Here is a 23722-nt window from a genome sequence, read left to right as displayed (position 1 = left end):
TATCAACTAGATAAAGCCCACGGTTTCTCTCAATTACAAGCATCGACGACCAAGTTGCCAAAAGGGGCCACTCAAGCGCAGCCGCGCCTAACGCCTCACCGCCCGCCAAGCGCCATCGTCGCAAAAAGGCATCATTCGGCGCGACAGCTTGAGTTCTTATCATACTCAACGGAACAGCGAGCGAATTGCTCCGGAGGACTTCTTTACTGGTAAACGCGGATTGTGCCATACTCGGTCGATTGAAAATGGCGGCGGAACAGAGAAAGCTGCTCGAGCAGCTCATGGGAGGTACGCCATACACAAAACTCAGCTTTGTGCAAAGTTCAGGCAAGCTAACAAAGATATCTCAAATCACAGCCGACAATCTCGTTGGCACCGGAACACCCTCGCGTAATGCCCAGCTATCCATTACCGATTCGAAAGTCTGTCGCTCGTACCTCGTGGGAACTTGCCCGCACGATCTCTTCACGAATACCAAGCAGGACCTCGGTCCTTGTCCCAAGGTGCACAGCGAAGGTCTGAAGACGGAGTACGAGCTTGCGTCTGCAGGGGAGAAGGCGAAATGGGGTTTCGACTTTGACTACATGCGCGATATGCAGAAGTATATCGATGATTGCGATCGGAGGATCGATTCTGCTCAGCGGCGGTTGGAGAAGACGCCGGATGAGATTCGACAGACGAATAATTTAGTAGGCCTCTTTTTCACCCTCTCATTTATTATCTAGTCTGCTAACAAAACTAGTTGAAACAAATCTCCGACCTCTCCAAAACAATCAACACAGGTCTCCTCGAAGTCTCCGTCCTGGGAGAAACAGGCTCCGTCGCCCTCGCCCTCAATGAACTCCACAAGATCCGCACCGCCAAACACCAGAAGGAAACCTGCGAGCGCGAACTCAAGAACCTCCAAGACACCTCTGGCCCCTCCGGCCACCAGAAACTGCAAGTCTGCGACGTGTGCGGCGCCTACCTTAGTCGACTGGACAACGACCGCCGTCTGGCGGACCACTTCTTCGGAAAGATGCACATGGGATACTCGGACATGCGCAAGACTTGGAAGAAGCTTAGTGAGGAGCTTAAGGGACGGCCGCCGCCGGTTCGGCACCATGATGATGAGGATGGTGGTTGGGGAGGTGGCGGTGGTGGACGGTCTGGTGGTGGTAGAGGGCCGAGGTATGGTGGTGGTGGATATAGAAAACGGGGACGGTGGTGAATGGCTATCTTTGGATCTTTTGATATTTCATCTTTTTGCTGGGTATAAGCATAGCGCAGGCGTTAGTGCGTTTGTAACCACCATATTCCAATACATAATGGATGATTTGGGGAACTTCGTATACGAATTGAATGACTATAGAATTCTATATTCAGGTAGACCAAGTTGGATTCGTAGTAGAGGATTGCACACAAGACTGCTATCTGCATTCAGATAATGAGACGAGAAAGGAGTAGTTATTCCTCACAATTTAAGAGAGAAGGATTGGGTAGAGAATAAAAAGAAATCAACATGACCACCCTATTCAATCACCCGCGAAACACTAGCGAAATATTATCATGAAAAGCGACGCCATACCAGAGAACACTACAAGTCACGCCTTGACATAGAAACGAAAAGAAAAAAAATAGAAACCAAATTCCAAGTCAATGTTGAATACTATGTACATATACAAAAGCCCCTAAGAGGCACCATGTCCATTAGTCGTAGCATGGTACAGCGCCTCAGTCAACGCCTGGTAGCTGGACGCAATATCTGGCTGTCGGGAAAGAATATCTCGTACCACCAATAACTGGGAGGCATCTGCGTTCGGTGCTTGTTGAAGGAGCTGTTGAATGGCAGGTGCGTGTGCCTGAGGTCCTAGCACCTGGATGGCGGCTGGAAGACCAGTGACAGGCTGAGGGGCGGGGACGTTGGGTTGATATTGGTGGAATTGGCCCGCCGGGTGAACAGGTTGTTGCTGCTGCGGTGGCGGTTGGGCATATTGTGGTGTCTGTGCAAGAGCTGGTGCGCCAGGGAAAGGTGCTGGCGGAGTAGGGGATACCTGAGCTGGATGCTGCTGTCCCGGCAACATGTACGGGGCCTGCGCCTGCTGAGGCGTCGGCGCAGCAGTAGTCAATGGACTTGCGGTGTTTACGGGTTCCTGGCTCGGGTGATGCGAAGGGGGCTGTACTGAAGGACGGTTCGAGACACCAGTCTTGACGACGAAGACGGCCAACAGGATCCGGTCCTGCAGGGAATCATCAAGGGCGTTATTTTCCAACAGCTCCAGGAAATCGGGCTTCTTGGTTGTCCCTGCCTCAACCGGGATAAGGTACGTATCCGTAACGGACGGCAATGGGTGCTTTCCAATGACACCGTACCTCTTGCGATCTGCAAAGTAGTTGAACAGATTGTCGAATCCTGCACGCTCCTTATGGTTCTCAGGCGCATTGATGGACATCACGACGACGTCTGTTGATGTGCTGAATCGTAGGCCACAGAGGTAGTTGCTGGCCAGCTGGATCTCTATCCGGCCGTTGATCAGCAATGTTGGCGGTGCGAGCTGGCTCCATGGTAACCTCTCGCTCAGATCTGCACCACCGACATGCTTTGCTGATGATGTGAACTCTCCAATAGGGTTCATCACCACTTTGCCGCGCCATACAGATCCCTCCTCATCGTAGTCCTTGGGGGAGTACGGAGGTGAGTCGGGCTCATCGTCATCCCTCAGTAGATGGTCAATCTCTGCGTCAGCCTGGGCCTTTCCACCTGGCACAGGCTCTCGGATATGCGTAGCGACCTCGGGGAAGACCTGATCATCATGGCCGGGGGAATGAGCGAAATGTTGGTCGTGTGACTGTCCATCGGTTTCAATTGGTCGTGGTTTGCCGGCTCGTCGACCTTCATTCGACTTGCGACGTTGCTGACCATCAGGGCTGGGACTTCCGTCAGTCATACGACGAGCCGGAGCCGTCGAGAAAACAGGTTCGCTTGAAACGTGGTCGTCCTCCTCAACTAGTTCCTCGCCCTTATGCGTCCGTCTGATCCGTGGCCCTTGTTCTTGGGTGGCGATGATGTGTTGGCGCTCCGCTTCTCGTTTGATCTCCGCATCCTTTTGCTGCAGCTCCTTGCTCGCCATGTCCTGAGAACTCATCTTGGATAGAGTATCTGGGAGCAGATTGCCTACGAGCAAACTATCCCGTAGGGACGTGTTCTTCTTTACGTTGAACAAGATCGTCCGAAGCTGTGACTTATACGGTTCCGTTGGTTCCCCGGAACCTCCGCAGAGATTTTGATACATAGCATGCTCGATCGACATACCGAGCTGCCCGGCGACCGCTTCCACTGTCTTCCCCTGGGGCAGTTTGAAAGAGTCCTGCTTCCGCGCCTCAGAAACCTGTTCTACAAATAGCTTGACTAGAGCACTGGCAACGGTTTTCCGAGCTGGGTTTGTAATATCCTCCAGACTGCCCGGTCCCTCAGATGTCTTCTCAGTGACAGAGCTCTGGCGAGATGAAGGCGCGTTAGTCGAGGGTTTCCTGTGCGGTGTTGCTTCCTTGGCTGGAGGCGATACTTTCTGTTGTTTCGGTTTAGGTCCCTAAAATAACGGAGTCAGTCAATGAAGTCTGATCAGGGCAGTGACAAATTACTTACGGCTTCAGACTGTGGGCTCTCTTGGTGTTCTTCAAACTTGCGCTTGGGCGTGCCGGCGGGTGCGGGATCACCGGCGTGGCCATTTTCCTCAATTGCATGCGGCACGGTTGGAGGCACAGAAGGAGCCGAACTCGGAGTTTGGGCCTTGACCGAAGCAGCTGGTGTACTCTCTTCTGTCTTGGCCTCACTTGGTCTGCCTCTCCTGCCGCCCTTCTTGCCCTTCCTGCGCCGTGATTTTTTCTCTTCGGCTTCTTTGCGTCTTCGTTCGGCAACCTCCTCCCAGGGCTTCTCACCGCGCGCCATCTTGTCCAGAAGCTCCTTGTGGTTCTCCGGCTTGCACTGCTCGCAGAAGTACTGATCCGGTTCCTCTCCTTTCGCGAATGTGAGACCCATGCAGTCGTTGTGTTGCCATGCTGAACACTGGTCGCAGCAGATCATGTCGCGTTCGACATCTTCCTCCTCCTCGTATTCCCCACAAATACATCTTATGATTTCTTCTTCCTCTTCTTCGCTAGGTCCAGGAGTCGGTTCGGCGGAGGGTTTGGAGGACTTGTCTTTCGATTGTGACTTGGACTTCGATTTCTTCATGGGTGTTTCGGTGACCATGTCGAGGTTCTTGTGCTGGCCTTTCGTTGAGCGGCCGGAACGTCGTGGCTCATCTGTTGTATCTTCTAGTTAGCATTATGTCACACTTGGGGGGACCGTGCCCTAAGCCGCCGCCGCCTTCTGCCTTGCCTCCGTCTCCGGGGTGGGCTTCGTGCGGCCATGGCGCAGGTACCATTATACGATTGCTTACCAGCCATAGTGCAGATACTCAGGTATTTCTACGACGCTTTGTAGACTTTGCTCAGAGCTGGCTGTGCGCGCCACCCGACAGCTTTCTTTCTACGGAAACAGGGCGTGTAGTGTATGTGTGTGTGTGTGCGTGTGTGTGTGCGCGCGCTAAAGAGTAACGCGCAAGGAAAAGACACAGCAGGACAGAGGCACAAGTCACCCGGTTTGCGAATATTACTTGAACTTTTCCTTCTCTTCCAACTAGGGCCTCAGATTCTGTTGAAGACTGCGACTCGTGTTCGCTGTAGTAGAATGACTGCAACGGAGTCGGTCGCGTGTCGCGCAGGCTTGGGGAGTTGGCGTAAGCGGGGTCGCGTGAAAAGCCTGTCCAGAAGTTGACAGTATGAGACTGGATTTGAATCGCGTCGATGGCAATCAGAAAGATTAGAAAAAGCTGGCGTAATCCCTCAAAAGCAGCCGTACTCAAGCACAGGATTGACAGAGGAATGAGCGATGGGTGGTTGATGGAATGAAGAGGAGAAGTGAGAGAAGAGAAAGAGGGTCGAGCGGCCGCGACTGCGCCGTGACTCAGCAATCACGTGCATGAGGCTCGGCGGGGAGTGGATTAGCGGCTTGGCAGACGCCACCGGGATTTTTCTGTCGCGTTTCCTCACTAACTGGTAGGCGTGGCCAGCTCTCGCCGCTTCTCCACATAAGCACGACACACACACCCCTTCTTTCTCGCACCTCCCACGTTTACATTGCGCTGCCCTGTGACTGATCCGACGAATTTTTCTCCGTGACGGATTACTGAATATTGCTATTTGATTCCTCTTTCGACACGAATTACGTCCGCAATGGCAGACATCCGAACATTACTCCGGAACGAGCTCGCCACTCGCAAGGGCACCGCCCAAACAGGGAGTACAGCAAACCGCGTCACAAAAAAAAGAAAGGTGGACGTTGGCGACGATTCGATACGCAAAAAGATAAAACCTGCTGGAATGACAGCACAACAGGAAGCATCACAAGCGATACAACCCCCGAGCGCTCAAGATCTCGAGGAAGACGCAGAGAAAGAAACCGCTGGCCCGGAACTTCCATTAGGGCCGGAAGACGAGCAAGAAGCCGAAAACACGAACCAAGCCGATGAGCAACCCTCCACAAACGAGCCTCAGACCGTTGATGAAGACGAATGGGCGGCCTTTGAACGCGAAGTTGCGGAACCGTCGCGCGCTCCGCGAGCACCCGCTGCCATTGCCGCTCCAGCCACGATATCAGCAGCGCCAATTTCTGCAGAGCAAATTGCTGAACAGCAGGAAAAGGACAAGGACACTACGCAAACGCGCGAAGCTCAAGCAGAAGGTGAACGCGAGGACGCAGCACGGTTTATGGAGGACGAATTCGATGAAATGGAACAACTGGAGGAACGTGTGAGGCGACTGAAGCAAAAACGGGAGGAGCTCAGAGCTAAGCGGGCTTCGGAAGAAGCCGAGTCGGCGCCACCCCCTGCAACTGAGGCAGACGCGAATGACGAGGACGACGACGAGGAGGAGGAGGACGACGATGACGATGACGATTGGGATGACTGGAGGTTTAAATAATGTCACAGTTGGCCTGCATTGAAAAATCAGAGCTGAAGGAATGTTGGAAGGCCCACCACAGAGCAAAGGGAGGTCTTGAATTAACCATATAATATTGATACCCCATAAACTGAATGATGAAACTACATGAAATGGACAGAAAAAGGACTTGCTAATGTCCACTAATGTTAATGTGCCGGTGTATCTTTCGAAGGCGGTCTTGGTCATATTCATGTTTGGGAGGAAATTGAAGCATCCAGTTGCATTGCCTAGTCAGCGTGTGTAATAGTCATCTTAGTATCTAATGATCTTTATGTAATAGTCTCGTCTCACTTTCTAGTTGTTTCTGATACTATTGTTCCCGGTTATGATGGGAAACTCACTGCCCATAATTTAATATATATCTAGCCCTAAATGGGTCGATCCTCACGAAACCTAAATCTCGAGAAGCCGATCAGGAACTAACAAGTAGAATGCCAACCAGTCTTCTGCGCTACCAGAACCTCTCATTTCACCCATTTCCTTCTCACCATTCTTATTTAGCGCTTCGCCAGCAACCAAGTAAGCTTTACCAGCATACGGGCCAAAGTAGTCACCCCAGTTTTCCTTATCTACCAGAACATTTTCCAGTTTGCACATCATAACTGAAATGAAAGGGTTTACTGTTATCGCGTAGGCCGGGAAATGGCTTTGTACAGAAGCGATGTCGTTGACAACAGCAATGTCTTGCCTGATGCCGAAGCTCCGGACGTGCCATTGCGCATTGTTATATTGCTGCAACTCTGTGAGAAAGACGTTTGAATCGAGCAATAAAATAGCGTGTCCTGCTGATGAGGACATGCCAGAAGCGTTTTGGATGATGTGCTTATGCTGGCAGATGTTGATATCACCGGATCGTTTTGTTTCTACCACCCAAGGATGTTCATTTGCATAGGTTGTCTCTGGGCACATGATGCACTGCAACATAATCGCCAAGGAGTTGATGAAGCCAATGTGGTGCGTACCAGCATCCATTACTGCGCCCTTGTGTATGTCTGCCACAGTCACATTTGCCCCATCGTTAAAAACATGAGACTTTATCTTCCAGATTTTGACCATGGATTTCTTGAAGCCAAAACATGAGGATTAATCAGACATATTAAGCCTATCTTTTAGCTAAAAATCTCGGTAGTTAAGTATTTGAAGTTCCTGAAAGAATTGGTTGTCTGGGTATGTTACGCATAACGCCAATAGCTAGATGTATGGAATTCTGACGTATCGCCCTATGATTGTACAGAAATGTTTTGATGGGATATTTTTCGGAGAAAGAATGATGAACTGCCACTCGACTCAAGGTTTCATTTGTATTCCACGTGAGCCTCAAGGACTTTCGAGAAGATGAATGCCCCTGGAAGGCCATTGGCGTTCGAATGCTTGTACAGCTTCTACAGGAGGATAAAGCAGATCGTGGAAAGCTTTCTGTCGAGGATATCTACGCCGGGTGGTACCCACCAGCGCTCACTCAAGTAATTGACAGGCTTACGAATGGGCATCCTGAGAGGAGGACATTTGTCATCGTTGTCGACGACTTACACAAGATTGCTGAAGCTTGGGGTAATATACAATTCCTCCAAACGCTAACACAACTAAAGCATCTCGCATAGTGTGACTTTATACTTGTTTGTGGTACATCTGCAATATCTGGGCCCATCAATCGACTAGGTTCTCGTCGAGCCATACGCCTAGCGTGCACTCCACTCAACTTTACAGAAAGTTGACCAAAGACGGACAGTAAAACTCATGGCACCCGGGAAAGATTGTTGCAATGTCGATTTCAGAGTTGGTGGCTTTTGATTGCCAATGTCCATTCTAATGAATTCACAGAATATTTATCTCCAAAGTTAAAAGGCATTTTTCTATTGTTCAAATGTCCGCTTGATTTGCCAGACGGTTCATAGTGCATTGATTCAATCATGTCACCTTTTCCGCGTCCTCTCCCGCACCTTCTCGGGACTTATCTTCAGCGTCGAGATAACTTCGAAGCCCATCTTTTCTGATGCGCATGGCTTCTTCAATCTCAGCTTCACCTTCTTTGAGAAGGTGCTTGCCACGGGCAAGGTCGCCTCGTTGCTTCTGTTTCTCCTCCTCGACCCGTTTCTCGCGTTCCGCAAGGGCCTTTTCACGCTTTTCCCGGTCAGCTCTCTTCCTGTCGAGCTCTTCTTGTTGCTCTGCGCTCATGTGTTCTTGTTCCGGTGCTGCCGGTAACGTAGAGATGTATGTTTCGATTAGCGAATCGCGTAGTTGAGGGCTTAGTGAGATGTAGCGGATATCGGTAATGATAGTGGAGGGAAGAGCGTAGATGCTCGATGAGCGATTTAGCGATTGCAATGGAATAGACTTGAGCAGAGCCGAAAGATCCGACTTTCTTGTGCTCTCGGGAAGCTTCAGGCGCGATATATGTTCGCGGTAGAACTTCTCCCGGTCTTTATCAGATAAATGTGTGTCCTTCATTTCAGACTCCTTTCTGTATTTCCGCTTGAACTCCGGCCAGTACAGCTTAGGAGTAGCACGCTCTTGAAGGAAAGCCAAGTATTTGATGCGGGGATCTTGCTTTTCTTGGTTTTTTTTGCGTTCTTTGAGTTCTTGGATGCGGTCACGGCTCCAATCTGACCAGACTTCGCGTCGGGATTTCATATTCGGAAGCACTGTATATCTGCTGTCGTCTATGATACGACCTTCTTCGATAATGTTCTCCCATGGTGAATAGGGGTTGATGCGGAAATCATCGAGCAGGTCGCGGAAGAGCGCTACAGCATCATCATCTGACAGCGGGAGACCTTCAGCACCCTCCTCCCAGCCTTCCTCGCCCGGCTCCCCGTATTCACCAGGATCGAGCCCGTATTCTTCACCCATGGCGGCAAGCTGGTACTCGATATCCTCTTCGGTAAACTCAACCGGTTGATCGTCGTCCGTCTTTGTGCGTTTTGACGGTTGCTCCTCATCTTCCTCATCGTCTGTCACTTCCACCTCTTCATACTCATCGCTCTCTTCTGCGGCCTCCGCAGGAGCCTCACGTGTGGCTGGTTCGGGTCCGGGTTCTTCAGGAACAGCTTCCGATTTTTGCGTCTCTGATTCTTCGCTCACTTCGCCACGTTCTCTGCGTTCTTTCTTCTCTCTTTCGATGCGATCGTACTCGATGACTCCCTTGAGGACCTCTTGGGGAAACTTCCAGAAACTTTCGTTGGTTTCTGTATTATAAACAAATCTCCTCTTAAGCTTAGTTTTCACCAATACCCAAGGTTCACATCCGGGTATAGCATGTTTCGATTTCGGTCTGTCCTCTGGCCCCCGAGATCTGCGGTCTTGGTATGCTTTCCCGCCGCGGAAGCCTCCCCGAGTCTGACCTTGGTGAGGATGATGGTGAGATCCCGTGAATCCACCCCCGACTCCAAAACTTTGCGCAGTATATGGCGTGGACGAGAAGGGCGGTAATGTATCCGGCGTGAGAAGTGGTGCGGTTTCTGTTGCGGCCGGCTGCAATGGAGTAGGGAGTGGTTGCGGTCGCGTATAAGTGGATTGCTTCGTTTGGGAATTGTAATAGTACAGGTGACCTGGTGATGATTCGTTAGCAACCAAAGCGAATTGTCACAGCAATCAATCGCGACCAACCTGAAGGGGCCCTGTGTTCCGTCCACCCTGGCGGTAATGGAGGAGGCGGGGTGTAGGTCGATTTGAGCATTTTGTGAGCGGAGAATAAGATAATTGAAGAATAAAATACTAATAATTCCAGAATACAATCATGAGCTGGTATGTGGTTGTCGCGATCAGAAGCTTACGGGCTTTGGTAGTTGGTCCGAGCTTGGCGGAGAACGGCGGACGCGAATTGCCTACTGGGAGCTCACCACCGACCTCATCATCGGCCCCAGCTGTTTGGTGCCCATTCTCCACGATACTTGCCATCCTTCAATCCTGCTCTTTTTCTTCCTCCATTTGTCACGTTTAACAAGTTTATTCTTTTTCTCTTGACAGATAATCCAAAATGTCGCGGAGATACGATTCTAGAGTACGTTCATCCCGCCATGTCGTCAGATGGGGAGCACCCGCTAACCAGGTGTCTTTTGTTCGCTAGACGACCATCTTCTCCCCCGAAGGCCGACTCTACCAGGTCGAATATGCGCTGGAAGCCATTTCCCATGCCGGTACCGCACTAGGAATTCTTGCCAACGATGGCATCGTCCTTGCTGCCGAGAAGAAGGTGACCAGCAAGCTGTTGGAGCAGGATACATCGGCAGAAAAGCTCTACGTTCTGAATGAGTATGTGGACACCTTTCTTGGGGGCGAATATATATATATATCTGGACTTGGTTTGGTGCTAATGCATAATAGTAACATGATCTGTGCCGTCGCCGGTATGACTGCAGACGCCAACATCCTCATCAACTACGCCCGTCAGGCCGCCCAGCGCTACCTCCTCACCTACAACGAAGAAATCCCCTGCGAACAACTCGTCCGTCGCATGTGTGATCTCAAGCAAGGTTATACCCAACACGGTGGTCTCCGTCCGTTCGGTGTGTCCTTCATCTACGCCGGATATGACCACCAGCAACAGTTCCAGCTATACCAGAGCAACCCCAGTGGTAACTACGGTGGATGGAAAGCTACGAGTGTGGGAGCCAACAACGCAAGTGCGCAGAGTCTTCTGAAGCAGGACTATAAGGAAGGCTGTGATCTGAAGGAGGCTTGTGCGATGGCTGTTAAGGTTCTGAGCAAGACTATGGACTCAAGCAAGCTGAGCAGCGAGAAGAGTAAGTGGCCATATATGGTCGTTGGATTTAGCAATGCATGCTGACAGGCTATCTTCACAGTCGAGTTCGCAACAGTGGGAAAGACCAAGGATGGGAAGATCTTCCACCACCTGTGGAACGCAGACGAGATTAACGGTCTCCTGAGGGAGCATGGGCTGGCCAAGGTCGATGACGAGCCCGAGGCAGGTGAAATAAAATAAAATAAACGCTTGTCCTCTTTTCGTCGACTATGTTTGAGCAAATAATTCCATCCTGTTACCTGAGATTTGCGCTCGAAAGATTCGGATCCCCGCTACTAGATGATTTTCAGGGATATTGCATTCCATGAATGAATGAATATGATACTAAATCATGTTATTGAGGCATCTTTATTGTACATCCAACCCGTAGATTCCCAGCCCAGTAATTACACGTGATCGCATATCATACTAACCAATTATGGAAGTATCATGTGACAGATCCTCTATAGCTTCCAACGTCGAGTCTACCGCATACAGTTCATGGATTAGGCATTGGCATAGCCAGCGTTATTGAACGTCTCTGCTTCAATTGATTCCGTACTATCTATGAAGAGCATTCCGATTTTCTATGAATATGACCCCTATATCTCTCTATTATCGTGGTTCTGCGCCGAACCGCTCGTCCAGAAAACAAGCGCTTATGATGTGGACCTCTTCCAACTGCAATGATTTACAATGGTTCGTTCTTTTCCAAGAATAGGAGTTTCTATTGAGATTGCTTTTTATGAGACTGGTTTCGAATGAAATCAACACTTTTCCTCCAATCATTATATTAGGGCCTGTCAATCCTGACATATTGCCGCAAACCATGGACCAAGGGACAGAAATGCATATGGTGAAACACGACACAAGGTGACAAATACAAGACATGTTGCAAGAAGACTCGCCAAAGGGGGGAATAGCGCTCAAGAAAAAAAAGGAACGGGAAATTAAACGGAACAGGAAAAAAAATTGACGACTGGACAGATGGCTGGGAGGCTTGGTTCACAGCGCTCTGCTTTTGTCCTCCCGCTCTTTCTGAAGTTTCAAGATTTCTTGGTCCAGCAACCGTATCATGTCTTGCGATTTCTCGATGGAGGCCACCAGCGTGCCTCCTTCGCGTTTCCATCGCTGCACCCGTTCATATTCGGCGCTTCGCCGACGGAATTTGATTTCGATCTTCTCGCAGACGCGGCATACTGTCTTCACGTTCTCGGTCCTATTCACGAGTTTCATGCCGCACGTCTCGCCGGTCCGATATTCATAGTTGCACTGGTGGGCAAAGCTCGTCCAACTGAAGTCCCCACACACAAATCTCTTCTGGTTGTAAAAGCACATGACTATGGGGTCGGTCAGTGACGTCTTGTGCTAGTCCTCGGCTCAACTTACTTCCTGTCGATGCAGTGTCGTCGTTTCAGAGTTTGCTTTATCTGCTGTTGGTTGGTCCTGACAGCCGGATGGTTGGATGAATCGGTTGGCTAGGCTTGACGGTTTGTTGAAGCTCTGCAGCTTGGGGTAAAACCGAAACACTTCTCGATATGTGAAAGGGTTTTCTATCCTGTAATGGATACAAAGAGGAACGTGTCTGAAACTGGATGCGATTGAAACTCTGATTCTGGGAGTCTCAAGAGCTTTATTTATGTTCTTACAGGAGGCTCTCATGTCGACATTCCTGCCCGCACGCTGCTGATCAATGGCCTCTATGCGTGATGCTTATCGTCCATGCCTTCTCATCACAACAATTCGCATCACTTTTCCGAGATACTCCGCACGGTTGGCCACCATGTACTCTAATGGTGGAGACACAAGATTATCACAGCATTTCTCTTGAGGCTGCATCAATCACTGGTCGAAATGTAGCTGCATGTATCCTGCTACCCTGGCAGTTGTGGCAATGGCTGTCTCGAATATGTCCATTGAACGTCTGAAAATCTTTTCATTTGCCAGAATTGCTGTGGCATCCTTGAGATCCAACTGCTGCTGCCTTGGGCATTGGTCTGCTTTTCCCCTCTTGTCCATCTGCTTGCACTTTACATGAATTCATTTCTTAAACGAAATCTCGCATCCACTTACTGAACCACAGATCATGCATTATTGGATTTCTTTGATGCCAGCTGTCATGCTGTCTTACACATTACAGACTTTCGGCCAGGGGCAACCTTGCATCCGAGAAGCCTGTGCTTTGCATCTTCCCATACTTTCTTGTTTTGGATATTGATGCTGCTTTGCCCACCCTCATGCAATTACTCGTCGGCAAACCAATTAATCTGGACATCTAGACTCGGTGGTGCTGTGTCCATTGTTTGGGTCAGGCATCCAAGGGTGATTGAGCTCCACCAGGATCTACGCACGTTCCCTATCCATTGCTTTTTCTCTTTTTTTCTTTCTCTTTTCTCTATCTCCACTTTGATTTTGCCTTCCATAAACTGTGGAGACGGACAGTCGCCTGGCATTGGGTCTCAGCATTGGACCGTAATCCTACCATAGGCAAGGATCCGGTTCTCCATCCCAGTTTCAGTGAATAGGACGCACACTTCCTGCATATCCGTCTCGGGCATTCAATACCGTTCTCGATCAATATCCACCAACCGTCTATATCCCAGGTGGCAGGGATGTGTCACTAGAGGATTTCGATTGGTATCCTTTGCATCTCCGAGCCACCATCATCCGCAATGATGTGATGAAAACAACATCCCATCCGGACGCATGTCATTCAGCTGATCTCTCTTCTCTGCAGAAACGAATAATCCCGCATCTGCCCCCGCTAAGGTGCAGGGTTTGCCTCTTGTTGAGTTGCGGTTCTCGGCGAGGGCGATAGGAGATGATTGCTGTGCGTCTACATGACAGAAATGGAGACCGTCACACAGTTCGCCTCGGTTGAAGTACATGCGGCTACACTAAAACCCCGAGTCTTTCTGACGTGGCGTCTTTCGTCTGGTCCTCGATCTTCGGTTCTGGCTATTGATAGGCGATGGTTACGTCGAGCTGAAAGCCATCACATCACAATGCGCAATGTCGAGACTTCGTTCAGGGAACGTGCATTACATTTTTTGGAAGAGAGATGATCTGACAATTGGCTATCTTCTGGAGACTTCCGATTTTCTTCAACCTGACGTTAACGGATGCATGAACCAAAAGTGGACATCCGCTTATCCGCTTGTCCGAATGTCTCTTTATTTCCATTTCATTTTATTTTCACGGTCCCCTGTCAACTTAGGCCTCGCCTCCTAATATGATGCAAGGCTACGGCCGGACCGGGTTGTCGACAATCACAAAGGAGTCAAGTAGCGAGCCATGGTAGGATACGATTGCCAACTCAGCGGTCTCTGGTACCGGTTTGCGTCCGGGAGGAGAGATGAGGACCCGACCAACCGTAATTGCCGTGGCACAGACGATCAGTCAATACCTTGTCTCCTACCCGATTAGTAAACTTGCCTTCGTATTTTGGTGGTCACTATGTGAATGGGCTCAGGACGCCTTCGGTTGTAGCGATGGTACTGGACAAGATCAGACTGAGTCGTTAACAGAGGATGCGGCATCGGAGAATTTCAGCTCGAGTAGTAATGCCACCCTACCCATACGCACTGAAGATCGCCGACCTAGTCTGGTTGCAAACAACCTACCCTCTTACTGAAGAAATGTTATTCTAGGCCATCCACCCTAACGTTGACTTTGGATTCGCGTACCCGCATGCGCTCCATACTGCTGGGTTCCTCGAACTCCCGTGATCATAAAGTCACCGTAGCTCCCGACACATACTTATCTCAGCGACAAATTAAAGCGTGTATCTCCCATCTTCGAACTCCCAGGTTAAAGAGCGCATTACTACAAAACCAATCCAACGCAACCGGATTGGTCCATCACCGTACATAGACTAAATCTCTATCTTACACCGACACCCAATCAATCCCACCTAGCGTCCGACTAATGCACCCCCATGTCAACCGCTTTCTAGACCCCGGGGATTACAGACACGGGGCTGGACTGGCCATTAGCGAACAGAAAACAGGAGGGTACTGTAGGACGGACTTTCCGATCTGCATCTCCGACAGCTGCGAGTATTCCCCACTCTTCAGGCCGGATTGTAACGCCTTATGCTGGACGCTCTGACTCGATTCGATGATTTGGTCTTGGCCGGAATCTCTCACGCAAAGCGAGAAAAAGAAATGTGTGTATGGATGGTGAGGATCTCTGCATTTTCGTCACATTGGTTATGCATGTGGCTGCGCCGCATGAGCTGTGAGCTATTATTGGGATGTTGTACTGCGGATATAGTGTATGGTTATTGCATATGGGAGCGGATGAGATGGGATTGCTATCTCCGCATAACTTCACGTCCAATTATGTCCGGTTCTGAATGAGCCAATGTAGTGGGAAAGCTGAAACGCAAGTGTGGCCACCCCGGTCATATACGCATAATCATCATATACAGAATAACATAACTCATTACTTCGACTCACCGTCCGCGAAAAGGCCTTACTTAATGCACCGGAAATAGCAATCAGGTACTTTTCTAGGGTTGCGTCGATATCACGTGACAAAAGCAAGTTTGGACCTGGTCTGGAGCGATGACGTCAAGATGATAGTAGCATTCAAATGCAGCGACCAGCCAACTTCAGTTCTTTTCTCTACTTGTATTCATTCCTGATTTGTATCACTCTCGCTGTTTCATAGCAGATAATAATATCAACGTCGAGGTGGGTGTTGATGGTCATATGCCATTGTCCCCTGCTAATCAATTCCAGCCCGGACTTAATATATACTTTGTTCGCAAGTGAACCAGACCTTTGTACGAGGACAAGTCGTGTCGTCGAGTCAACCGTCATCTCTGTGCTATAGCAACTTTCAATCCCTGATACAGCCAACATGTTCAAAAGACTCGCATCCAGCAGCCAACAAGCCAGTCGGGTAGTGCAACGTCGACGACCCCAGCTGCGAACACCTCTCGTCCAACCCCCCCCAACCGCACCTCCAGCCGCAGCTGCAACAGTCCAATTCAGCACCCGCCCCGCTCTCCACACAACAAAGAAAGACGCCGGCTTCAGTCACAGCGAAGACTTTGACCGCACAGCGCTGGACCCCAAGCGCAACGAGGGCACCAAGTCCGGTACAGACAGTGAAGTTGCGCAGCACCGCGCCGCGTATGATCCCAGCCAGACGTCACCAGAGAGCGAGATGCAAGAGATGGGGGAGGAGACGAAGCAGGAAGGGGTGCCGGCGAATCCGTTGGATGTGAGTGGTGCGAATCAGGAGGTAAATCGGTCGCGGGATCCGAGAGAGGGGATGGCGGATCGGAATGCGGATAGGGAGGGGCATAGTACGAGGGGGGTTACGCCGAAGAATCGTGAGGTGAAGACTAGGCCGTCGAAATAGGCCTGTTTTGTTTGTGTGGGAGATGATGGTGCTTGGGGGTGTGTAACATGTATAGCGTAGGATGTTCATTCAGAATTCATAACAGGGGAATTATACTATACTAGAACGCCGGATTAGAGTCGTAAATAGAACCGAAAATGTATCCACAAAAAACACCTCTACTGCTTCTTCCCATACTTGATAATGTCACTACCATAGAGAACCCAGCCCTTCTCATGGCCAGCCGGGACATCACCTTCCAACGCCTTCAATCCCGCATTCACAGCAGCCTCACCAATAACATCTGCCTCCTGAGCCCAAGGATCTTTCAAACTGGAGTGAAGCTTCCCAAAAGCACCAGCTACGAAGCGGGCCGCCGCTTCCATTGGCCTACTCTCCTCTCGCTGGCCAGCAATAAGACCGGGGCGCAGGATAACCGTTCTCTCAAAGCCCAGCGCCTTGACATCTTCCTCAATCTCGCCCTTCATACGCATGTACGGGATGGAAGAGGCCTTGTTGGCATTGCTCGACGAAATCAGAACATACACCTTCGTACCAGCATCACGCGCCGCACGCGCCATCTCCACATTCAAACCATGCTCAATCTTATGCTGATTCTCGAACCCCCCAGCGGCAGCTCTTGTCGTCGCAAAAGAAGAAATGAAAATATTAGGCACCGGGGATAGCGCAGAGAGCTGCGGTGCCCATTTCGAGGTATCATCCGCGACAAAGGTGGTAAGCTTAGTCTGCGGCGCGGAACTGGCGGCTTGGGGTGTACGGCGCGAGATGGTATCTATACGGGCGACGGACGTATTGGCGAGCAAACTGTTGAGGATGTGGGTTCCCTTGTCCCTTGGTTAGCCATCCATGTTATAATAAGATGACATTATGATTCCGTCGACAGGGGCAGGAAGAGGGATAAACTTACCACCATCCCGGTGCTTCCGATGAGCGCGACATTAGCCATAGTTGAAGGATGAAAAATGCAGTGATATTATAACCTTTGGTGAGGTATAGAAGTGCGATAGATTAACGAGAGTGCTATGTCCAATGGTTGATGTGCCGAGATGACGTTGTTGATGGCAGGAATCACACTACTCTAAATTGGGAAATAATGTCATCCTGAGGCAGTGATGGTTTCTGCCCCTCACGTGCGCTGAGTAATGCGGGGATCGGCCGAAAGCGAAGAGTTCTGCCGGGGGTTTCCGCCCTGTCACGCTATCGATAACAAATTGCGTGATCTACGCTATGCCGCTTTGGGAAAAGCCCTGGGGAGTTTTTTCTATACGGGATCTGATTCTATTTCCCCTCCCTCCATTCGCCGTCGTCAATTGCCATTCCTTATAAGAATCGAAGATATCGGTTGTGTGTCCGATATCCTGTCAACTATTCCTCACACAATGGGTGCTGCATCTCCAGCCCTGTCGGCCCTCAGTGGCCCTACTTATGTGACCGCGCAGTCGCTGGTCCAGCAAGTCGCCTACCTGCTCAGCGACAAAATCTTTACCTATTCCCCCGAGACCTTCGACCTCGATGCCGCGCTGAAGGAATGGGCCGCTGCCCAGGAAGCCAATGCCAATGGCGAAACCACCGCCGTCAAGACCATGGAGACCCGCCAGGGTGCTGGTAACATTGCTCTGGGATACCTCTTCTCGCAGGACTTTGATTTGAAGAAGCGCCACATTCCGCAGGGTATTGTCGCGTCGTCTGCTACTCTGCCATACATGCGCGCTGCTTTGGAGCAGCTCTCACTGCTGTACTCGGTGGCTAGCCCTGTCGCGGCTCATGTGGCGGCTGTTGACTATGCCGGTGAGGGAGGGTTGGTTTCGGACTATGCCTCTGCTCTCTCGCTTGCTGAGGAGTTGGGACTTGGTTTGGTCTCGAGTGCCTCTGCTCATGAGGCTCAGCACATGGCTCTCCTCACGACCCTTCTCGCTTCTGTCCTCCCCTCGATTCACATTTACGACGGTGTCCGCGTTGGCCGTGAGACGACGCGGGTTATCGATGTCCTTGGCCAGTCTGGTCTCTCGAACACCTTCGAGGCCGTCCGGAAGACCCTTGAGGACTCTCGTAGCCGCCACCTCGATGCTCAGGGCAAGCTGCTGCAGCTCCTTCAGTCTTTGAACGGTGAGCTCGGTACCGACTACGGTCTTTTTGAGTACCACGGCCACGCCGAGCCTGCCTCCGTCCTGGTTGCTTTCGGTACTGTTGAGGCTTCTCTGACTGCTCAAATCGCCCGCTCGCTCGCCAGGGATGGCGTTCGTGTTGGTGTGATCAACGTCCGCGTGTACCGCCCATTCGTCGAAGAGGAATTCCTGCGCGTCCTTCCTCAGTCCGTCAAGACCGTTGGTGTTCTCGGCCAGGTCGCCAACGAGCAGGCTGTCCAGGAGTCTAGCGTTCGTTCCGCCCTCTACGAAGATGTCCTCGCGGCCTTGACATTCGCCGGCCGTGAGCAGACTCCTTCTTGTATCGACATCAAGTACCCCCGCTCCCAGACCTGGGGCTTGATCAACACCGCTGCTGCTTTCCAGCTCGTCTACGAGAAGCCTATTGTGCAGTCTGAAAATCAGGCCGCTCCTCTGCAGCTGTTCGACCCCGCCACTGTCCAGGAGTACACCTTCTGGGATGTTGACAGCTCGGCTTGCGTTGATGCTGCTACTGCTCTGTCGGAGGCTCTTGCGTCCGACTCGTCCAGCAATGTCACCACCAGCCAGACCCACGACAATTTGGTCCAGGGCGGTGCCATCCGCGTGGACATCCGCAAGAGCGCTAAGACTTTGGACGCTCCTTATGCCGTAACAGCTGCTGATGTCGCTTACGTTGGCGATGTCAAGCTCCTGGGTGACCTTGATGTCCTTGCTTCCGTCAAGGACAACGGCAAGCTTATTGTCAACGCCCACGGTGTCAAGGATGACGAACTCGAGAAGAAGCTCCCTGTCACCTTCAGACAGGCCGTTGGCCTCCGTGGTATCTCCCTCCACCTTGTGGACCCCTCCGAGGTCGAAGCTGCTCAGCAGCCCCTTGTCCTGCAAACTGCCTTCCTGCGCGTTGCTGGCCAGGAGGGTGTTGTCAAGAAGCTTGGCAACACTGAAGCCGTTGAGAACGTCACCAAGGAGCTTGAGAAGCAGCTCCGCCAGGTCGAGATCCCCGAGGCCTGGAAGACCCCTGAGGAAGGCACCGAGGCCCCTGAACTCCCCAAAGACCTCTCGGCCAACAGCTTCGTTGCCTTCGACAAGAACGAGCACGAGCCTCCCACTCTCCTCAGGGACTGGCAGACCGTTGCCATGGGTCTGTCCTTCAAGGAGGCCTATAACGCGAAGTCTGCTCTCCGCCCTGACCAGCCTACTAAGACTTTCACCGTCCACGTCAAGGAGAACCGCCGTCTCACCCCCGTCACCTACGACCGTAACATCTTCCACATCGAGTTTGACCTTGGTGACTCTGGTCTTAAGTACGACATCGGTGAGGCCCTGGGTGTCCACGCTGAAAACGACCCCAAGGAAGTCGAGGACTTCATCGAGTACTACGGCCTGGTCCCCGACAATGTCGTCGAAGTTCCCAGTCGCGAGGACCCCACCGTTCTCGAGAACCGTACCGTCTACCAAGCCCTCATCCAGAACGTCGACCTCTTCGGCCGTCCCCCCAAGCGCTTCTACGAAGCCCTCGCCGAGTTCGCCACCGACGAGAACCAAAAGAAGGACCTCCTCACCCTGGGTGGTCCCGAGGGCAACACTGAGTTCAAGCGCCGCGCCGAAGTCGACACCGTCACCTACGCGGACATCCTGCTCGAGTACGACTCCGCCCGCCCAGCCTTCCACGACCTCATCCGCATCATCGGCCCCTCCAAGCGCCGTGAGTATTCCATCGCCTCGTGCCAGAAGGTCACCCCCAACTCTGTTGCCTTGATGATCGTCGCCGTCAACTGGACGGACCCCAGCGGCCGCGACCGCTTCGGTATGGCAACTCGCTACCTGAGCAAACTCCGCCCGGGCGCCCCCATCACCGTCTCCGTCAAGTCTAGTGTCATGAAGCTGCCTCCCAAGTCCACCCAGCCGCTCATCATGGCTGGTCTGGGAACTGGTCTTGCTCCCTTCCGCGCCTTCGTGCAGCACCGTGCTCTCGAGAAGGCACAGGGTAAGGAAATCGGTGCCGTTCTGCTGTACATGGGCTCTCGCCACCAGCGCGAGGAGTACTGCTACGGTGAAGAGTGGGAGGCCTACCAGGAAGCCGGTGTTATCACCCTTCTCGGTCGTGCATTCTCGCGTGACCAGCCCGAGAAGATCTACATCCAGGACCGCATGCGCCAAAGCTTGCCTGAGATTATGCAGGCTTACATCCGCGAGGAGGGTGCGTTCTACCTGTGCGGTCCAACATGGCCTGTGCCTGATGTTACTGCCGTGCTGGAGGAGGCTATTGCCGCTGAGGCGAAGAACAATGGCAAGAAGGTCGAGACTCGCAAGGAGATTGAGAAGTTGAAGGATGAGGAGCGTTATGTCCTTGAGGTCTACTAGTGGCCTTTTGATGTGGAAAAGTGCTATATATTATATGCATGGCTTGAGCGCTCTTTTTATGCCTGTTATGATAGATCATGCTCTCTTTACGTGTTATGATGGATTTCCAAAAATATCATTAGAGCTAGATATCTCCAATACCTATTACGAGTTCGACCCCATTGTTTCTACCAAGACCTCAATATCCCGACTCCGATACTTACTCTCCTTAACAAGCCAAAGCGCCGTTCTCCCGTTTTTATCTTTCGACCGTACATCAGCCCCAAACTCCAACAACAACCTAACAACCCCCAACCGCCCCTTCTGCACAACCATGATCAATTCAGTGAAACTAAACTTATCCTGCTTATTCAAGATTCCCCCGCGGTGCCCAAGGATAAACCTCACAGTCTGCGCATATTTCTCGTAGTCAATATCAGAAGTGTCCGGCCATGCTTATCTACTTCACCAAGTACTGTGTTGTCGCGTCTATACAATGCTCCATGAATACTTGGAGTGAGAGTATGGCATTGAGTCTTCCTAATAATCCTTAGCTCTGAGTTTGAGGTAATCGCCTGGTCTAATACTTACTGCATACGAGCCTTCGGCCACGGAGGATCGTGCAGATCATTGCTCCAAGTCCCCGGAAGAATGAAATCTATGACGAGATCTAATATCTCCGTAGGAAGACTCAATAGGCCCATGATGCTCTTTTTCAGGGAATTGCTAGGAAATTGGCAATTAAATGTTGATACATCGAGGGTTGTTGGGGGTGGGCAAATAAAGAGTCGCGGGGTGTTACATCAGCAGGGATCAGCCCTGCCGCAGCAGTGACTCACTATAGTATACTTGGTATGATTTTTGTTTCCTGCATCTTGTTGAATCGGGTATTGAGAGGCTATTTTGGGTATATATTGAGGTTCAATTGGTTTAATCGGAGAGGTAGGTCGGTTCGGCCCATCGCAGTTGCGCTTTTTCAAAAGACCGAAAATCTCCCGTCCAAAGCTCGGTATATGTTAATTATTTTTCTCTTTCTAATATAACTATACCATGTCCCATTTTCACTCTGAAAACCTCTCACACATACATCTTACTAGCAGCGCTCTACGCTCCTTTGACGAATGGCACGGTGACTGCAAAACCACTGAGCACAGGTTAACAATGACACTTTCGTTTTGATCAAGAGGTAACCCTCACGATTTGAGCATCAAGCCGGGCCAACAGTTTCTGAGCATTATTTGAACAGTTCAAGATGCCTGCGTGCCGCAAGCCCCCAGCCCCATCCGACGCGAGAATCGCGAATCAATTCTTTATGACCAAAGCTTTGAACGGCGGCTTCTTGATAATCATATATTTGCGGACTATAATTCCTTGGATGAGAATAAATGCTCAAACTGGCCCCAGCTTCAGAATGCCTTGAACGGCGATGGGCAGGCCCTCCAAGGAACACTCTGACTTACAAACTCGCGCTTAGCGAATCCAAGTGGTCTCCCGAATAGTTCCCATCCTAATCGGCAAAAATGATGAGATCCGCTTGGAAGAAAACCTACTGGTTATGAACCTACAGCCCTTTGCCGATGATCTAGCGAATGCAGAGCCTGGCATTTGTGATGGGCTAAATCCAAGTGGTGTCGACAAGCAGCTTTGGGAAGACTTGGATCGGTTCATTGTTCCAACCTCTCATGGAAGAGCACCCATAGTATCAACTTTTTTCTTTGACATGAGAGGACCAGACAGTGGAATCAGTATTGAAGTGACAGGCGCTTTATAATGAGATTCTAGGTGCTCAATGTGTGAATTGCCTTCACACATAAGCAGCCCTCATAGAAGGGGTCCTCAAGATCTATGTGACTCATGCAGATTTATCTGCTGGAGGGAAAAGGTACAAATCCAATATGATGCCGTATTCCATGCCTGCAATATATTCTCATTTCATCCACATATAGTATAGTATCTTACACTAATCAATCAACAAATCAACTCCTCTTGTTCAACCACAATTGGGGAATTACAGGTCCTGGGTATAACCAGAGCATTATTATTATTATTTGGTCAATTTTATTGTCCATATCGAGCCCTAAGGCTATGACGGACCATATTCCATGAACTCGAGGCTAGTAGCTAACTTTCAGCCTCTTGTTCCGAAAAATTCCTGAGGCGATACCCCCCTTCTATAAACTTTTGATCCTTTCCTCGCCCCAAACCGCCTGTATGCACAGGGCTTTCGAGCAGGGTGCTTCCTTTGTGTTCCAGGGCGGGGTGGCTGTGGCGAGATTCAGCTCAGGCTACCCTCCCTGCTACCCTTCTCCTGTTCTAATTGCCTCCTCCAATGCCTCTAGTCCCCATTCTTCATCCCTCCAGGCCTTTCTGCCGCTCGCTCTAGGTGCGCCCGGGCAACTAGTGTTGGTCAGGAATTGTAGCAGCGCCCTGTGGCTCTGGGCTCTCCTGAAAGTCGTCCTCGCGGGTGCTCCTCTGCAGCAGTGGGTCTCATAACCCATCCATCTCCAGATCTCTGTAGAGCTTGTTTCGTTGGTGTCGCCATTTTCGACATTCAAAGAGAAGATGATGTATTGTCTCCCTTGGAGAACCACATCCCTGACAGGTTCCATCTTCCCGAGCATGAATCCGATGTAGATACGTTCCAATGGCTGCATGTCCTGACTTCAGTTGAAAATAACGCCTTGCCAGATGCTTGGGAGCTAGTGAAGCTGTAGGGTCGAGCAGTCAGTCCTTCTGCGGCCTGTATATCCGTTGACCTTGTTGGGATCGCTGTCCAAGTTCCTTAGTGAGCCATCTCTGTTTCTGTGCTGTAATGACTTCTGTTCGGGCTCTACAGGCAAAGGCCAGGGACATCTCTTTTGGGCCTCTTCCTGGAGGTTTAATAGCTGCCTGCTTTGCTGCCTGACCGGCTCTCTCATTTCCTTTTACACCTGTATGTCCCTGAACCCATTGGATGGTGAGTTGACGATGTTGGGCGTGTAGTCTCTTGCCTATAGCATATGCTTGAATTACTAATGCTTGACCTGGCCCTGGCTGGGTATGTCACAGCCTCGCAATGGCGGCTTGGGAGTCCAGCAGGATGGTGACTGGCCTCTGATCTTCCACTTTCCATGCT

The 23722-nt window shown here is 50.9% G+C and overlaps 9 protein-coding genes across 9 annotated transcripts; 4 read left to right on the top strand and 5 right to left on the bottom strand.

Moving 5' to 3' along the window:
* Positions 1-245: 245 nt before the first annotated feature.
* Positions 246-1210, top strand: LUC7 (LUC7 domain-containing protein; the record flags this gene model as incomplete). Its single annotated transcript, XM_043284093.1, has 3 exons — positions 246-288; positions 358-689; positions 743-1210. 3 exons carry the CDS (start codon positions 246-248, stop codon positions 1208-1210), a joined length of 843 nt encoding a protein of 280 aa, XP_043141307.1.
* Positions 1211-1670: 460 nt separating this feature from the next.
* Positions 1671-4428, bottom strand: ACHE_80693S (putative PHD finger domain protein; the record flags this gene model as incomplete). Its single annotated transcript, XM_043284092.1, has 3 exons — positions 1671-3569; positions 3626-4284; positions 4422-4428. 3 exons carry the CDS (start codon positions 4426-4428, stop codon positions 1671-1673), a joined length of 2565 nt encoding a protein of 854 aa, XP_043141306.1.
* An 828-nt stretch (positions 4429-5256) lies between these two features.
* Positions 5257-6003, top strand: ACHE_80692A (uncharacterized protein; the record flags this gene model as incomplete). The annotated part of the gene is made up of 1 exon (XM_043284091.1): positions 5257-6003. One exon carries the CDS (start codon positions 5257-5259, stop codon positions 6001-6003), a length of 747 nt encoding a protein of 248 aa, XP_043141305.1.
* Positions 6004-7932: 1929 nt separating this feature from the next.
* Positions 7933-9700, bottom strand: ACHE_80691S (FF domain protein; the record flags this gene model as incomplete). Its single annotated transcript, XM_043284090.1, has 2 exons — positions 7933-9572; positions 9631-9700. The coding sequence occupies 2 exons, from the start codon at positions 9698-9700 to the stop codon at positions 7933-7935; spliced, it is 1710 nt and encodes a 569-aa protein (XP_043141304.1).
* A 300-nt stretch (positions 9701-10000) lies between these two features.
* On the top strand, positions 10001-10966 carry pre9 (proteasome core particle subunit alpha 3; the record flags this gene model as incomplete). The annotated part of the gene is made up of 4 exons (XM_043284089.1): positions 10001-10024; positions 10091-10275; positions 10348-10766; positions 10827-10966. The coding sequence occupies 4 exons, from the start codon at positions 10001-10003 to the stop codon at positions 10964-10966; spliced, it is 768 nt and encodes a 255-aa protein (XP_043141303.1).
* An 804-nt stretch (positions 10967-11770) lies between these two features.
* ACHE_80689S (uncharacterized protein) lies at positions 11771-12103 on the bottom strand (the record flags this gene model as incomplete). The annotated part of the gene is made up of 1 exon (XM_043284088.1): positions 11771-12103. One exon carries the CDS (start codon positions 12101-12103, stop codon positions 11771-11773), a length of 333 nt encoding a protein of 110 aa, XP_043141302.1.
* Positions 12104-15631: 3528 nt separating this feature from the next.
* On the top strand, positions 15632-16138 carry ACHE_80688A (uncharacterized protein; the record flags this gene model as incomplete). Its single annotated transcript, XM_043284087.1, has 1 exon — positions 15632-16138. The coding sequence occupies one exon, from the start codon at positions 15632-15634 to the stop codon at positions 16136-16138; it is 507 nt and encodes a 168-aa protein (XP_043141301.1).
* Positions 16139-16296: 158 nt separating this feature from the next.
* On the bottom strand, positions 16297-17084 carry FMP52 (uncharacterized protein; the record flags this gene model as incomplete). Its single annotated transcript, XM_043284085.1, has 2 exons — positions 16297-16962; positions 17046-17084. 2 exons carry the CDS (start codon positions 17082-17084, stop codon positions 16297-16299), a joined length of 705 nt encoding a protein of 234 aa, XP_043141300.1.
* Positions 17085-20772: 3688 nt separating this feature from the next.
* On the bottom strand, positions 20773-20943 carry ACHE_80686S (uncharacterized protein; the record flags this gene model as incomplete). The annotated part of the gene is made up of 1 exon (XM_043284084.1): positions 20773-20943. The coding sequence occupies one exon, from the start codon at positions 20941-20943 to the stop codon at positions 20773-20775; it is 171 nt and encodes a 56-aa protein (XP_043141299.1).
* Positions 20944-23722: the final 2779 nt, after the last annotated feature.

This window comes from Aspergillus chevalieri, chromosome 8 (genome assembly GCF_016861735.1).
Source record: "Aspergillus chevalieri M1 DNA, chromosome 8, nearly complete sequence".
Classification (NCBI taxonomy): Eukaryota; Fungi; Ascomycota; class Eurotiomycetes; order Eurotiales; family Aspergillaceae; genus Aspergillus; species Aspergillus chevalieri.
This window is presented reverse-complemented; position numbering and strand designations above follow the sequence as displayed.